This window comes from Chinchilla lanigera, unplaced genomic scaffold (assembly GCF_000276665.1).
Source record: "Chinchilla lanigera isolate Chin_1 unplaced genomic scaffold, ChiLan1.0 scaffold00003, whole genome shotgun sequence".
Classification (NCBI taxonomy): domain Eukaryota; kingdom Metazoa; phylum Chordata; class Mammalia; order Rodentia; family Chinchillidae; genus Chinchilla; species Chinchilla lanigera.
The window spans coordinates 45,004,234-45,021,635 of NW_004955404.1; the positions used below are offsets into that span (position 1 = coordinate 45,004,234).

Sequence of the window (17,402 nt, forward strand, 5' to 3'; positions counted from 1 at the left end):
CAGGGTTCTTCCTCTTCTTCCTTTCCCTCTTTGCATTTCCTTTCCCACAGCGAGCATCACTATTGCTAAGAGCATGGACACGTTTACCTGTCTGCCTAATCTTATATGGATAGCTAATGGTTTTTCAGACTCACTATGTAACAACACCTTTCCCATCAACAGATTTACTAAGGAGACAGTTCAAGTTTTATTTTTAGGTTTTTTTTTCATTAAGGAGTCTGCAATTAAAAATATTTTTAAATTTCCTGAATTAATTTTTTCTTCTTTAATAGCTCATTCTATCAATATGATAACATGTTCATTTGTTTTGTTCAATTTCCACTTGAAGATTTTTTTACAGTGTCATGCTTTTGTGTCAGTGAGCTCACAACATTTAATTTTAGATTTTTAACATATTTTTGTTTACTAATAAAATATTCTCATAACCTTAAATACTTGACATTATCCACAGTTCCTTTTAGAAAAAACATTTAGGTCTGAAAGTAGAGTTTTAAAGATAGCCAGTTACTTATTAAACTGTCTGAAATATTTAGTATGTTAATTAAAAATAGCCAATAAACCGATTTAGAATTAAATATATGTGTAAATTAACAGGCTCCAAATACTCTATTTCTCACCCACCTTTTCTGATAACACCTACAAAGTTTAGTACTCTTCTAAAAATATGAAAGAGAACCAGATGGGAAAGTGGCTGATACATATTTGTATTTATATATCTGTTTGTAAACTGTAAGTGAGTGTGCTATTTGTACTTGACTGCACTAACTTGTCAGCTGTTCTCTATAAAGGGAATGTTTCAAGAAGGAAACCAGAAGTAATAAGCCAGAGGAAAACCGTTCTGTATTATTTCAGATGTAATGTTATTCAAGCCATACAGTTTCACAGAGAATGTGTACAAATAACCTCTCTTGGAGGGACAAAAACATCCTTAGTATTCCCTTGAATTTGGATTGGGCTGACAGCTTCTTTGAAGTATTTCCTCCTGCTTTCTTTGAATAATATTAAGCATTGGTAATTATAGGTTTGTGTGAATATTATGTAATCTGTTGTTTGTAAACAGAATTGGTTCTATATGTACATCCCTTGTTAATTATCTACAGAACGTCAGTTTAATCATAATAGAATGTATTCTGTTAGAGTTTTGACAATGTATTTTTTATGGAAGATAAACTTCTGTACCTTCTATAAAAGTTTGTAGTGACTGTGCTGTGTCATTTCAAGTCAGGGAGCAATTATTCTCTGATAGGAAAAAAATTGATTGTTAGGAGCATGAAGAGTTAGCGTGGAAATGTAATTGTGTATGGTAAGTTCACACAGCAGACTTTCAATACTAACCACCAAAACATCATCCTACACTTGGTCAGTTTTAGAATAGGGACTGATACCTTAGAAAATAACCCATTTCTACCAGGCAAGTATGATTTATGATAACTCGAGACACAGATGACTAGATCACATTCAATTTAAAGTTATTGTGCCATTGGACTATAAAAGCAGTGCTGTGAAGTGAATCAGTGTAACTTGGTCCTCTTTAGTGGACAGTAGCACAGGCACTAATGAGACAGATTTCATTAAAAGTTAGTTGATTTATGAGAGAGTTCCAGCACTTAGAATTTTGAAATTGCTGGCTTCGTCCTGGTATCTGGTCTTTTCCCTGTGTACCATCACCAGTTTCTGTCTGTGCTCTGACATTTCTATGGTAACCCTGAGGGCTGATGGAATTCCCTGCATCTCTTTTCACAGAGGGTGATGAGACAGGGGTGATGGATAGCCTGCTGGAGGCCTTGCAGTCGGGAGCTGCCTTCCGCGACAGAAGAAAAAGGACACCGAAGCCGAAAGGTGAACCTGGTACTTGTTTTATGTTTACTTTCTAGGGAACTATCATAGAGCACTTTTTTTTTCCCCCTAATTCTTTTAAACTCATGTGTCAAGAATGCAGTGCTGTGGGCAACAACTGTTCAGAAGTTTCATAAGTTCGCTTAATCCCTTGCAAAGACAAATGTCAGAGAGATACTCATTCCAGTTGGCTGATGTCAGTAGCACATTAACAAATCAATGCACTGAACCTAGAAAATCCTGATTAGTATGACAAGTCTCATCTAAAGAACCATATGTACCTTGTCCCAGCGGAGTTTACAGTAGCATAATTAAATGGGAAGTAAAAGTCATAACATTACTGCTTCAAGTATTTCAGGGTAGTGAAGCATTTCTTTGCCTTCAGAAACACTTAACCTTGGAAAAAGCATGTCTAGTACTATCATACTTCTTGAGATGTACGATCTCTATATTAAGTTTCTTTTATTCTTTTTTAACAGATATTCAGCAGGGTCTCAGTCCAATGTCTCAGTACCTGTTCTGAAAGTTTGTAACCATGGTAATAAACCCTACACATAAATTGCACATTCTTCTCATCTACTTTTATCCTGTTGCTCTGTGATTTTAGAAGGTTCCTGTGAAATTTCAAGTTTCAGTATAGCTACAACAGTAAGAATGTGCAGATGTGCATATTTTCTATGAGACTGTGTACTCGTCTTCCACCCTTACATTATTGCCCTGAGGTTGCTCTTCAGGTTTTTTTCTTTTTCAGGTCTCAGGTGAATACTTACTTTTTTGTCGTGACTTTCACACAGTTCCAGTCACTCTATCCAGTGCACCCTTTCAAAGCACTGTGTTCTCATGAACATCGTTTTTAAATAGTGCATTTTCTAAACGTCAAGGTACACTTTGAAGCACGTACTCTCGCATTTTTGCCAGTACAGTTAGAAGCATTTTGACTTGTACTTCAATGAAATCGTAAATGCAGGTGAACTCCCTGTGGAAAGACGTGCTATAGTTGCTAAAGGGAAGGTGAATTAATTTCATGTCGGATATTTGTCTAAGACTGATTGCTTTCAAAAATCTCTTACTAATCTGATCTATTCACCTTCACGGCACCCTCTTCCTATGCTGAGGGACCCGTTGGTGATGATTGGGTTTTATGCTCACTTCCGTTCCCTCTGCCTCCAAGTTCCATCTTAAGGGCTTCCTTCCTCTCGTCTTCACTTCGTGAGAGCTATTTCTTCAGAGTGAGTGTGCTGTCAAAGTGTGTCATATTTATAAATGGAAAAATTTCATTCACGTTTCCTTCAGAGGTTTTTTGGAGTTAACGAGTTAATCTCTGTAAGTATTCCTGTGTGATAGAAAAGGAAAGTTTTGCCACGTTTCTAGGTAACCTAAAATAATGAGGTAAATAAGAGAAAGACAGGGATATAATGATCTCTTAATAACCATGTGGATCCTAACTGCCTAAGGCAGGGTATATATAGTAAATGTTTACTAAATAAGAGGAAAGATAATTCTGCAGCAGTATTTCAAATAGGTCTTTTTTTTATTTCTTTCAGTATGTCTTTGTAATTCTTTTTTACTTTTCCTATTATAAAGAGAAAAAAGAATTGGAAGAAATCTGGAAAGTTCATTGTAAATAATTAAGTGATTCTTACTTTTGGGTTTATGATTTCGAGCTGTTGTGACATACTGTATTACAGCAAAAATTGTAGAAGATAGCATTATTCTGGACCTTAGAGATTATTTTGCTTTGGAGGTGAGTAAATGGAAATCCAGAGAGGCTGAAAACTTCCCAAGAGTACAGAGGTAGTGACACAGCTGTGACCAGAAACACAGCTCTCTAATTCCTACTGCACATCCCTTTTTATTACATATATATACTTGTTATTTTTATTATAAGATAAACAACTCATCCCTCACTGTAAGACATTAAAGAACAATGATTATACAGTAAAGAACAAAGGTACAATGATTATATGATAATTCTGGCACTCTTGCTTAATTTAAAAGAAATAATTTAGATATTATACACGGGAAGATTATTTAAGATACTTTTATGCAACAACTTTGGGGAACCCAGTCTTCCTGCAACAATGTTAGTGAAATGTTTGGGATATAATAGCTCTGTTGTAACTACTTACAAATTATGTTGTCTTTCACTGTAAAAACAGATAAATGTTGCATATCAATAAAGCTAATATATACTATGTTAAAGTCTAAGGCCATTATTATAATAAAGTCAGTAGATTATATGTTAAGCGAAAGATTTTTCACAAAGATCAGTTTCTCTTTTCTAATATAAATGTAGTAGTTGAAAATATTTTTAGAAATTATTTTCCATTTATATTTGTTGTGTTTCTTCTTTACATTTCTAACCAAGCAGAACGAAATCTAAATGACCAAATTTATCTTTAGGAACTAGGTGTATAAAGGTGTATTTATTAGTCTGGATGTTGTAAAAACTAGGATTTGGTTAGAGAAAATTCTGTATTGCAAAAAGGGTCATGATTATAGAATAAGATGATATTTGAGAGTCATTTTGTATTCTGTTTCTAAAAATTGCTTTATTTTCACTGAAAACACTGACACCATTACTGAATTATGTGATTAAAATGTAACATCAGACTTATTTTATTTTTAGTTTGCTTCCATGTACTTAAAACTAATATCTCATATTTATATTTTCTACAAGTACATTTATTGATAGTAATCTCATAATCTGTAAAACATTTATAAGACTTTCTACAATTATTTTAAACTCTACCTCCTAATTTACATCCTAAGTAAAATAGTAATATTATTAACAGGATTCATAGTAAGCTAATTTTTCCTGAGTTATTTAGCTTACTGAATGCCAAGCACTGTGCTGAATATTTTAAACACATCATCCCATTTAATCTTCTCAATAAATTTAAATTAGTTCATATTTTTATCTCCGTTTTGTAGTTGAAGAAGATCTGACAGATTTCTTAAGGTCTTAGCGACAAGTATTGAATCCAGGCCTGGCTGACTTTAAGCAAGTCCAAGTTCTTAGCCTCTTTGCCATGTCTGTCTTAGTTACTTTCTCATTGCTCAGACTCAATACCTGGCACCTCTCTAAGCAGGAAGGGTTTATTTTAATTCACAGTTGGTAGAGTCCATAGTCAGCTGGCTCCCAGGCAGGGCACCATGGCAGAGGAGAAACCACTCCTGGCGTGGCAGGCAGGAAGCAGAGAGACCAAGGAAGAAGGTGGGGAGATCCTCCAACCAGGTTTCACCTCCCAATATCAACTGAGTTATAAACTCATCCATGGACTAATCCACTAATGACCATCACACCTCCACAGTCCTGTCGCCTCCCCAAAGCCCTGCCTGTGAGCACATGAGGCTTTGCGGGGCATCTAGATAAAAACCATAACAAGGCTATACTCAGAAAACAACTGTTGGAAAAAGTAGCTAATCCCCTCTCCTGCCCAGGAGCTGTATACCTCATGTGCATCTTTTTTCCTCTTACGACATAAAGTTGAAATATTGTGAAGTGACCTTTTGGAAATTCTCCAACCTGTGGTGTCCCCCACCTCCCGTTCCCAGATTTAACCACCAGATAGCACTGTTTTCATAGACTAAGGCTCAGATTGTAAAAGTAATCTTCTGGAATTAATTATGACCAGTCTTTATTTCTTTTAGTCAAATGAATACAAAACATCTATATTAATTTTAATAAACTTATAGCCTATTAGAAAGATCATAGAAAATGTAATATATATAAGCTTATTAGTTGCAATTTTAACCTTTTATCTGTATATCTTTGTTTCATTGCAGGTATATTGCCTGTGCCTTTTAAAACCATAACTATAGCCCCAAACTGCTTAGAGTTATTTTTATATGTATACAGATTTTTTAATTTCAGAATCAAAAAAAAAAAACCTGATAAAGTATTCTCTGAGACTTTGGGGCTAAAACGTTCCAGTATATATTTTGACACATCGATTTTAACCCCACTGGCTTCAGAAGCAGAGGAATCTTAGTCACTAAGTTATCTATCCCTTACCCTGTGCTCCAAATTATTGCCCCAAACTTTGGTTAAAACTTTTATCTATTTTTATCTTTTATTTTGGCTACTAAGATAAGCATCTAGACAAATTAAATACTTGTTATTTCTCCTTGCTAAATCTTGATTTATTCAATAAAATTTAATACACTTAACATACAGGGATACCATGCCAGAGTGCATTATCTAGTTGGAAAACAGTTATAATTCCCACACATCTGGTGTGTGCCAGGATGGAGATATCACCCAAAAAATTTGTCAAGATGAAAAGACAGATCTAGACTTTGTGAGGACAGTGAAGACTTGGCTTCTAAAAGGACTTGAAATCCAAGCTGAGATTTGAAGGATGAGTGAAAATGAGACCAAAAACAGAAGCAGCGTGTGCACACCGTCCCAGAAGGGCGGTTCTGGACCCCATCTGAACCTTGAGAACCTCTACTGTCATGCCCGTCTTCCAGTGTTACCACAGCCCCTGTCCTCAACCTGTGCTTCCTCAGTGCCCCACGCCTCTCATGCTTTCCATGAGAAGTGGGGACAAGACAATAAAGAGGGACATCTTGGCTGTGTTCAGCTGTAACTCGAGTGCTTAGCTGGGTTGGTGCCTGGCCCATGGGCATGCGGTGAGAATGTGTTAAATGAACAGCCATGTTCAGGTTCAGGTTTGCATGGAACAACTGATATATATATATATATATATATATATATATCTATATACACACACACACACACACATATATATATATACACACATATATATATATTAAAGGATGCTAAAGATACAGCTGTAAACACATTTAACCCATTTATGCTGAAGATTTAAATTTTTTGAATTTTTGCATGAAATTCATATACTTTACGTGGAAAAATTCAAGGAACAAGAATTTGAAGAGAACACATTTTCATTTTGTTGGATTGTTATGGGCATTCCAAAAAGCGATTGCTGAGCATTGAAAGGCTACCTACCTTTCATCTCCTTCCTTAAATGTCAGCGGTCATCAGAAAGACATATTTGATGGCTTGTCTGGGCTTCAGAGGTTGTTGGGTCACATGAGGAAAGTAGAGTTCCCTCTTGATTAAATTATTTTTTGGAAGTTTAAGGGTACTTTTAAGTTTTTTTCCTTTAGTCAAGCTACGTATAACAATTTTAACACAAACAAACAAAAATAATACATCTGTTAATGAGTACAGGCTTTACCTCTTTATTCAACATAGGGTGCTCCAAACCTAAGGATTTTTTTGTAGCCTATTTAAGTATACTAAAAGTCCATCTTTTAAGCAAAGATAATAAAAATATTAATGCATTTTGTCTGAGAAGCATCCTAGGGTGTTTAGGTGTTCATGAATCTAGTGGCCTACTTGAAAATAAAGGATCTTATGGAGAAGTATTCTGAGTCTGATGCAAGGGCATAGAGTTTGGACTAGTGAGGTATTGAATAAAAACTTGAGATGTCTGAGTAGTTAGTTTGGAAGTGAAGTGACAAACGTAAGAGGAATTGAAAGGACGTCTCAGCCACCTTGGTGACAATGTGCATTCGCTATAAGGGCTTGGGGAAGAATAAGTGAAGAAACCCTCACAGAGAATTACTGCTGTTTCACACACTAAGGAATTATGCAAAGGAGACTCCTTAAGACCCTAGAAAGAGGAGTTGAGGACTGGACCTTTGGAATGGACTCAGGCAAGCACTGAACTTTAGGAATGCAGTGGGGTGAATAATAAAGTAAGGGAGATGCACCAAAGAGATCAGCGAGGAGGGAAATTCACAGTTGTGGAACCTGTGTCATGAAGATTGAAACAAGCATTTCAACACTTGATTATTCTAATTTTCTTTACTTGATTGTTTTCCTTATAACTTGTGGTATACCACTGAGTGACTAGTGTTTTTCAGGATATGTTAATTCCTGTTCTCCTTGGGACTTCTCTTCCCCTGTAGGCTCATTAACCTTTTGTGACAAAGATTTCACAAATATGAATTGTTGGGCCACACCTCGTGGTGCATCTGCCTGCAATTTGATTGCATCCTCATTAGTTGGTTCTCTTTTCATTAAGTAGTACAGTGGGATTTTTTTCCCAGCTAAATGGATATAGAGTAATCAAGAAGAATTCTATAAACTATATGCAATTAAAAACCCTAATGATAAAACTATTTAACTGTGACAAAATAAGATAAAACATAATCAAAATTTTAGGCAAACAAGTATTACACATTTTTAGTGAACATCCATAACCTAAACAAAATCTTGCTATATTATCTTTACACTAAATCAATTCTTAATAGCCTTAATTTGGGTTTGATTATCTATTTTTGCTCTTCCACTTATATATGGAGCTTTGAGAGATTTTTATAGAAATAAGATTGTATTGCCTCAGGCGCAGCTGCTCTGCCACTCTTAAGATTTGAAGTCAGAATTAAATGTGAAGCTAGTTAGATTTCTTTCAGTTAGCATATTTCTCTGCAAAATAACTCTAAGGGAAGCGCCCAAGGCAGGCTTTGTGTGGATGTGTCAAAGCGTCCTAGACAGCCACCTGCCCCCATCCACTCAGGTCTCATGTCACCTTCTTTCTCAGCCTTTTTCCCAAGGAGCATGAATGTGGCTTGAGGCAGAATTAGGAAATTTCCAAGGTTTTCAGTGGTGTCTACTGAGCACTCACTGCCTTCAGGCTTCTTTCAGAACAGTGAGGACAACAGCAAAAGAGTTCTTATCTGGAGGACTTTATCAAAGTAGTAAATGTTGACAGTTATTACCATTTCCGTTTCTTCTACCTGCATTCTACTGTAACATAGAAAGAGCATGAGAAACAGTAGAGCAAAAGGATACTATTTTTCTAAGTGTCATTGGCTTATTTTCTTTGGAACACTTTTATTTTCTTGCTGATGAACTTGTGCCCACCTAATAAACCAGGAAAGAGAGCTATTAAAACCCTAATTGTTTTTGACACACACGTGGGCTTTCAAGCAGAATCAAATGCTACCTGTAACTGTCAAGAGACCTAAATATTTTAAGGAGATTTTTCTAGGATAGGAATGTAAAATACTTTGAGTGATTTCACATTTTATTCAAACATCAGTCGTGTGTTTACTACATAGGCAAGCAAAAGGAAGAACAGGCTCAGCAGGGCTCCTGCCTAGGTAAGGATGTCCTGTGGGGAGCGACAGGAAGAGCTTTTCTTTTCTAATTTTATAGTCAGGGCAGGACAACCTTTTGTCATCAGACAGGCTCTTGAGCATGAACAGGTTAGAAAATTCTCACGTAGTGAAGACTTCAAGTTATTATAAAAGGACATTTATGCAAGAGACAGCAAGTATCTTGCATTTAATGAGCATTCATGTACATACACTGAAGGCTGGAATAAATTTAGTGAAAAGAAGATTAAAAACTATTTTATAACGGGAGCAATGTCCTTGACTTCCCTGAAGTAGTTGTTATGATCAGCATGTCCCTTGTTCTGTTCGTGTTCCATAGTGGATTATAATCGTTAGTATCTTTTACATGTTTTTGACCCACTCTGAATCTCTTTGTTTTCTCTTAGCATTGGTGCAGAATCTAGTCTTATAAGCAGCTAATGGACAGACTTGTGAAGCTCCCTAAACCCTATACTTTGGCTTTAAATATTTTGGACATTTTGTTTTTCTTTGTGAGAACATCAGTTGATGTGTTCAGATTTCTCCAAGAAATACTATAAAGAATCACGGATTTTCTTGTTTGATGACTGATGTGATAATTTTACATACAATACTTAAAGCCATTTCTACTCTAACCATTTGTCATTTGAGAACTACATTTTCATTGACATAATAAATGTAGAGAATATGTCCAGTGCTTGGCAGATCTACAATTTCAGTGATAAGTTGTTTCTGATAAATAGCGAAGTCCTGCGAAAATGGTGCAACCATGGAGCCTTGCTGGGCATGGAGAAAGGAAGAGATCTGTACTTGGAAAGGTCATTAGTCCTGCTGTATCTCTCAGGCAGCAAGGCAAACAGGGCTTATGGGTTATAGAACTCAAAAGAAGCCGGAAGAGAGAGAGGAGCCTAAGAAGGAGCAGCCTCCCCAGAAAACACCCCAGAAGTGGTAATAGAAGCCGAGACAAAGAGTAGTCAACAGAGCCACAAGTTCAGAAAGACCAGTGGAAGAAAGGCTGGATAACATGTGGGCTTGGACTGGACTGAAAGGAACCACATTGAAAGTGCTGTTCCGGTCCCCTGGTGCAGCAGAGGCTTGACTCTGTGTGCTGTGACGGGAATTCTCTCTAGTGTTGAGGAGTTGCAATGTAGGGGAGCAGTAGCGAGGCTAAGGTTCCTGGGGTGTGAACAGCGAGAGCGAAAGAGTGTAGTGCTCTGCTAGTACAGGGAGGGATGTTGGACTACAGGTAGGAGCAAATGCTAAGTAAGAAGGTTTTGAAGGCTCCCGTGATCACATCTGTCTTCCGCGAGTTAGAATGTAAGGTCTCTTCCAGAAAGTGGCAGCATCTGGAGGACATATCGCGTCTAAGCAATGGGAGGAGAAACCAGTCAGGGAGACAAAATAATTTTTGCATCATTGGCTTAGCTGACAAGGGAGCTGAGTTCTTGTTTAGTGAATGCACACGAGCGAGAAGCTTGTGAAAAGAAGGCTTTGGAAGGAAAAGTAGCCAAGGAGTTTCCCAGGCACTGGGACAAAGGCAGGAGGGTCCTCAGCAGATGAAGCTTCTAAAGTTAATATCTACTTTTGACTGTAGTGTCAGCGAGTGGACCGACTTCAGCTGGCTTCAGGAAACCAAGTCAGCCACGGCGCTACATTTTTTGAGGCTATTTTGCATTTAAAATTTTTTGTATCTATGGGAAAATGAAAACTCTAGGAATATCATATACCATTGTTTTGCTGTTGTTACATCTGTATACATCTGTGTCACCGCTGGGTGGCGCTGTATCAGATATAATGGGTCCTCTACTGCAGTTCCATTTTTTCCAGGCATGAGCTAACTACATTCCCTAAAATCTAAGACAATGACACTGGATGTTAATTTTTTTTCAATTTTTATTTTATTTATTTACTGGCTCTAGAAATTCAACCTAGGACTTTTGTACTGTGCTATATCCTACTCTTTAATTCATCATTTTTTTGTGACAGCATCTCACTGAATGGCCAAGGCTGGGTACAAACTTGCAATCTCCCTGCCTCAGCCTTATAGAATGTTGATGTTACAGGCTGCAGCCCCATCTCTGGCTGGGCCCCACTTCTTAAAGTTTTCTACCACTTTCAAATAGTACTGTGCTAAGGACTGTCTTTGCCTCACAGGTGTGAGGACATGCCACATCTAAACCGTAGCATTGACTGTGGCAGCTTATTTAAACTTTAACTTTCCTTTTCCCCAGATATTACAAGAGAAATTATACTGTGCTTTGCAAACTGGAAGATTAAGACAGTGTCAATGTTCTCTATTATAACCCCTAAAACTGAGTCAATATTCAATAAATTCACACCCTGGCTAGCTCTTCCCGATTTTTTGTACTTCATCTTCCTTTTATGACGCATTTGTTAATAGAAAATGATTGCAAATTATTGAACAAAGTGACACTGTATGCAAAACAGCTACAGCGATGTGAGGTGAAAACTAACTTTCTTACTATTAATATTTTCTGTGCTGCTCTTAAAATGCAAGAAGTAATATGAACTAGTTTGGCAGAAAAACTTTGAGAACTTGTGACTATAAAGACTTTTGTTTTCAAAGTAGACTAACAGATTTTTGCCACCTTTCTCCCTTGGGAGTTACCATACAGACACTAGGAGAAAGAGTCACAAAAACAGTTCCCAAATTCTATGAAATCAAGATCATTAAAACAAAAATATAAAGAGATGGGAAGGAGATGATAATGAATCCAGATCATTTCCTTTCCTAGGGCTACTGTAACAACCTACCATGAGGGGTAATTTAGGAGCTTAAGACAGCTGAGATTTATTGTCTTCCAGTCTGCAGTAGAAATTTGAATTCAAGATGTCCTCAAAGTTCCTTCTGGAGCCTCTGTCCTTGGTCTTTCTTGGATTCCCAGCTGCAGTGCTGCAGTGTATGCCTCTGTGATCACATGGTGTTTCTCCAGGCTTCTTTGCCTTCTAAGGACATGAGTCCTGGATTGAGGCGCACCTTAATCTGGTATGGCCCTGCTTCAACTTGATTACCTCTGCAAAGACCCTCTTTTCCCATGCAGTCAGAATCACACTGCAGGTCCGTGGACCCAGTGACAGAAGGAGCAAGGTCTGAAGCAGAAACCCAGGGGGGCTGGAAGAGGATGTGCAACCTCCACCCAGGGCCCAGGGCTTCCACAGCCTGATTGTAAGTCTTTTCCCTGCCTGTACCCGTTAGAGGTGAGGGAGGTTTATTTTGGAAATGATGTGCTAGTGACTGTAGTATGGGGATACAAGGCAGGGTGAGGTGTTCCACTTAAAGCAGGGATAGTGTGAACAGAGGAAGGTCCTAAGGAGAAGAGAGTACAAATGGATGGTAACGTCCTCTTCTGGCCTCCTTCTACGATGCAGTTCTTAGTACACAAGAGTTAAGCTAATGACGGAGCATTTCTCTAGCGTTCATGGATGATCAACGGAAAGAACAGGGGCCAGGGATATAGCTCAGCGGCACAGCACCTGCCTGGCAAGTGCAAGGTCATTAGTTTGATTCCTGGTACCAAAAAAGAAAGAAAGAAAGAAAAGAACAGAAATTCATGAGCTCAATCTAATGGACAGAAATTTATTGGCTCACTGTTCTGCAGGCTGGGAATATCCAGAAGGGGGCCTTCTACCTGTGTCTTCCCGTGGCAGAAGAGCAGAGATACAGTGACAGAAAGGGGCTAAGCTTGTTCTCCTAAGGAGTCCACTCCCACTATGAAGAGCACTTCTGTGGTGATGAACACTGCTGTCATGAAGATAGCAATCACCTCTTCAACATGCCACGTCTTAATACTGTTACCATGGCATTTAAATTTCAGCTTGAGTTTTGGAGGGGACACCCCCTTCAAACAACAGCAGAGAAGGTCTGGGGTAAATGTAAAACACATCACCAGAATAACCCCGTATATAATTTTAGTAAAAAGCAATAGGGATAAATTTGAAAAGCTTTCATGATAGGCACCAAGAAAATAAGAGGAGGCAATTATTAACTTCAGAAAAAAGAAAAGTGGTATGTAATCGTAGTATACTGCTTGCCATAGCCCTGCGTGCTATTTTACATAGCCATGATAATAATGGAAACACTATGGCAGCCAGACTCCACAAAGATTCCCCGTGATAGCCACGCCCTAGTATCCACAGCCTGTGTAATTGCTCCCCCAAAGAGTTCCAGGGTTAGTCTGGAACCAGTTAAATATAACAAATGATGGTATGTCACTAACAAGATTAGGTTACAAAAGATCCCACAACTTTCATCTTGGGCGAAGGGGTCATGCTTTCTCCCTCTCCCTTGACTCTGGGGAGCACTGTGTTTCGAGCATCCCTTGGGAAGACCCAACTCATGAGGCATGAAAGCTTCTATCCAGCAGCAGCATGAGCTTATTAGGTTTATCTCCACTAAAAGACATAGTACCTAAAAGCCAGAATATCTTCTTTCCTTGATTATCTGTCTCTGGTCTCCAAAAATACAGATTATATTTCTTTTCATTTTTTCTCTTTATTTGCTGTCTCCCAATATCACATGAATCCAAAGAGGACTTCTCTCATTCTAGCTTGCAACTTACCATTTTTAAGTGATGCAGAAGTTGAATGGCTCTTTAATGCATATTCCTAACGAATGATGGGGGACGGTAAGCATGACTAAAGGTAGTACCTCTGGTTTACAGTGATGTTCTTTTCCATATACAGTGGACATGTTTCCAGCCTTGTGTGCTCCATGGATAACATTGGTCAGTGATTCTGCAGCCCATTTGTGAATTACTTTTGTGCCTTGCTCTTAATGTGAGACAAAATGATAGAAATGAGCAAAATCAGGTACCACTCTTTCTTTTGCCTTTTAGAGCAAAAGTAGCCTTCTGGTGGTGCATAAGAACTCCATAACTAATCTCCGTCAATTGACTCTTTTGTAAGCAACACAATGGGATGGAATTAGCATTTTGAAGCTTTGATATTAGTTAAAACTATTGGCTTTTTTTTTTAAAGTGACTTAATGGAAGGCGGATGTAAGGTATGGGGGTGCAGGCTTGTAATCTCAGCTAGTCAGGAGGCCAAGACAGGAAGATGGCAACTTTGAGACCAGCCGGGCACTTTTTATTTTGAAATCTGATAATTAGGCTTAGTAAATTATATGTGCATACTTTTCCAATAAAACATTTATGCAGCAGGAAAGTACTAATAAGATATGCAAATAAAAACATAATCTTCATCTACCAGCATATCCACAATTAATGATGAGCTGGTAAATATTGTTTAGATTCAGCATTAAAAATATTAGTAACATCTTGTATGTAGTTTTGACAAACCAATAACTCAGAATCTATATAGTTTAAAAGCTGTAAATATAAGGAACAGCTCAGAAGTTTTCATCCGTCATTTTCTTACATCTTAATACAGCTACAGTTAAGTTTGTGTTTGATAAACCATGAGCATCGTTTTATTTAATCCAAAGTGCCGTTTTATCTATTGTTGAAAAGCCTGTTTCATACCTGTATCAAGGACTTCCCCCTGTCCCAAAGCAGGAGGAAAGATTTTTAAAAGGATTATTTAAAATTCATTAGATTCAGTATTGGGCACCTTATCAAATGATGAAGATAACCTTTTTTTTGGTTTTTCTCCGGTACCGGGAATCGAACTCACGACCGTCTGCTTGCCAGGCAGGCGCTTTGCCCCTGAGCTAAATCCCCAGCCCCGATAACCCTTTTGTTTAATATTCCAACAGCAATAACTGCTGGGCTTGGTGCATTAAGAGAAATTCAGTACAATCGTGCGGGGGCGCAGACAGCTCGGGGAAGCTCACGGCCTTCCGTACGGGCATCGTTCCTAATAAATCCAGGGTTTTCATGGGTTTTGAACGCTGGTCTTCCTGTTTGCTCCTCCCTGGAAACCTGACACGCCCTGTAGTACTCTCCATCTTATTAACATACTTCCTCTTCTCCCACTCATCCCCATTCACGCTCCTTGGCTGAATAGAAAAAGGCACCATCTGCTCAGGGTGTGTAATGAAGTAAGGAAAGGCGGAGACTCGGACTCGAGGTTTTATGTGCTGCGAGCTTGTGCAGTTTCCTGGACATTTGCTGTGTGTCTTCTACATGTGTAATTACCAAATAAGTTACTGTTTTGTGATCGGTTCCCAAATCCTGCTAATACCTTTCTACCTGAGCTTTGTTGCAGTGCCCACAGGCCCTTGCTTCTCTGTTTGAAAAGTTTTTCTCCATGCTATAGACCCATATGGCTATCGTATGTTACTCTTCTGTGCAGGTCTGCAGCCCTATCTATAAACTTCTTGTACTTTCCTCTAACTCTGCTATCATCACCTTTCAAAAACTACCAAACTTACAATATATTTAAATTTAATCATGTGGTAAATTTGAATGACTTTTTTTATTATTAACACCTTTTAAACACATGGTCTGTTACCAAAGAGAAAAGTCCTTTAATGTAACACCCAAAACCCTACTATAAGAATGAGTCAGATCCAGAATTAAATGAATAAATATGTGTGTGTGTGTGTGTGTTTCCCCTAGATGATTGTTTTCATTTAAACGTCTCAGAAAAATCTGTAGTTGGGTCACAGATCTAATTTGTGTCATATTAATTAAAATAGTTTTAAATTGAGAAAGAGTTAATAGGAAATAGAAGCTACACATATTTTTCAAACATTGATTCTCTGGAAGGGGTGCAAAGATCCTGTAGCTTATTGAGTATGCAGCCTTCAATCCACCCTTAGCATGCTTCTCCGTCCACAGGACACAGTACCATACTAAGTAAATATTACTCACTTACAGTGTAAGTTTCCTCTTTGTATTGTTTTAGACTGAGCATCCACAGTTAACTAACATAATCAAAATCTAAATACAGCATTTCAGAATGTAGGCTGTTTTGATTGCTACATTTAAACCAATTGAGCTGCCCTTTGGGATCAAGTATGCCCATTAAAAGTAAAGTATACACTGAATCTGTTTAGAAACCAATGTGTTTGAGTTTTCTGATTGTAGAAACATCTGCTACCAGTAGAATATTTCAAAAACACAGAAAAGTAAAAAGGAGAAAATAAAGGTTACCTATAACCTACGTACTCATTTATGAACGTTCCTTGCATTTTAAAATTGAGACATGCTGAGCATAAGTTGGGTTTTGAGTATTCTGCATAGAGCCCAGATTCCTCTTTTAATGGTGTTTCAATGGCTGCACAGGGTCCTGGACTAAGGACAGGCCGCGCATTATTTAGCCAGCCTTCCAGGTTTTTGAAATATTTACCATTATAAGTAGCACTGTTTCTTCAGTATGAGTTAACAGATATGAGCAGTTTTAAAGCTTTTTATACATAATCCTGCATTCACGGGAATAGATTGAATAGATTATACCAGTGGTGGCGCGCCTATGGCACACATGTAATTTGTTTTTAAGACAAAAGTTGTTAATGCATGAGTTGTTTTTTCTAAACTAAAACCTCAGGATTCTGGTTTAATTGCAGCATTGGCGCTTTGTGATAAGTAAATGGGTTTTAGGTTGGAGCCTGGACACTGTCACTCTAAAAGGTTCGCCATCACTAGGTTATACTGAAGCACACTCCTGCCAGGAGTCTGTGGCTCTGTCCATTCCACAGACAGCAATACTAGGTATATTTCAGGGTTTTTTTTTACCAGTTAGACCAAATGGCATCTCATTATTTTGCATTTTTAGTTGTGGTATTGCATATGTTCCATTTTTCATTTATAACTGACAAAGTATGGGGGACAGAGGGACCAGAAATGGGAGAGGGAAGAGAATACTCAGTATTTCTTATCAAGCTATCAGTTCCATTCAGGAAAAATCAGAAACTCTGATGCAACTATTTCCTGTGTCGTACTTCTCCACTGTATTATTTGCTTGTGAAGATTTTTTAATGTTTCCAGTCTAGGAGTAGGTTTTATATATTTTGACTATCAATAATGAAAAGTGCTATCAGCTTATAATGTTGTTTGTGTAGGTATACAGTGATAGGGAGAAGACATAGACCGAAGTCCCAGTGGCACATCAATGGGTAATGGGTAGGTGCAGCTTGAGCTGACCTTACGTCTCCTCCCCCAGGGGTTTTGGTAAGTGGGCAGAAGTGCAATGACCTACAAAGATACTTTCGACTATGCTTAGTTCACTTGACGCCAGCAGAGCAAATTAAAAGTCAAGAAACTGAGCCAAACAACTTATTAAGTTTTCAGACTATTTTAACAGCAATTTTAGCTTATTTTTTCACTGAAATTAGCATGCAAATCTATGTAATAAAAGGTATTTCAACACTTGAAGTTATGTATAGATTATCATTTTTAAAAACTGTACCCTATACACTCTATCTTTAGGCAGAATTTGAAGTGGCTTACAAAATGAAGCATATTAATAATTCTGTAATTATAAGAGAGAACAGAGTTGTTGTC

At 37.9% G+C, this 17,402-nt stretch overlaps 1 protein-coding gene across 1 annotated transcript in view; it reads left to right on the forward strand.

Moving 5' to 3' along the window:
- Diaph3 (diaphanous-related formin 3) overlaps nucleotides 1–17,402 on the forward strand; it is a 453,636-nt gene that overhangs the window by 350,926 nt on the left and 85,308 nt on the right. Inside the window, 3 exon segments of the mRNA XM_005374208.2 lie at nucleotides 1,744–1,839; nucleotides 2,316–2,345; nucleotides 2,348–2,374. Coding sequence (XP_005374265.1) covers nucleotides 1,744–1,839; nucleotides 2,316–2,345; nucleotides 2,348–2,374 — 153 coding nt within the window.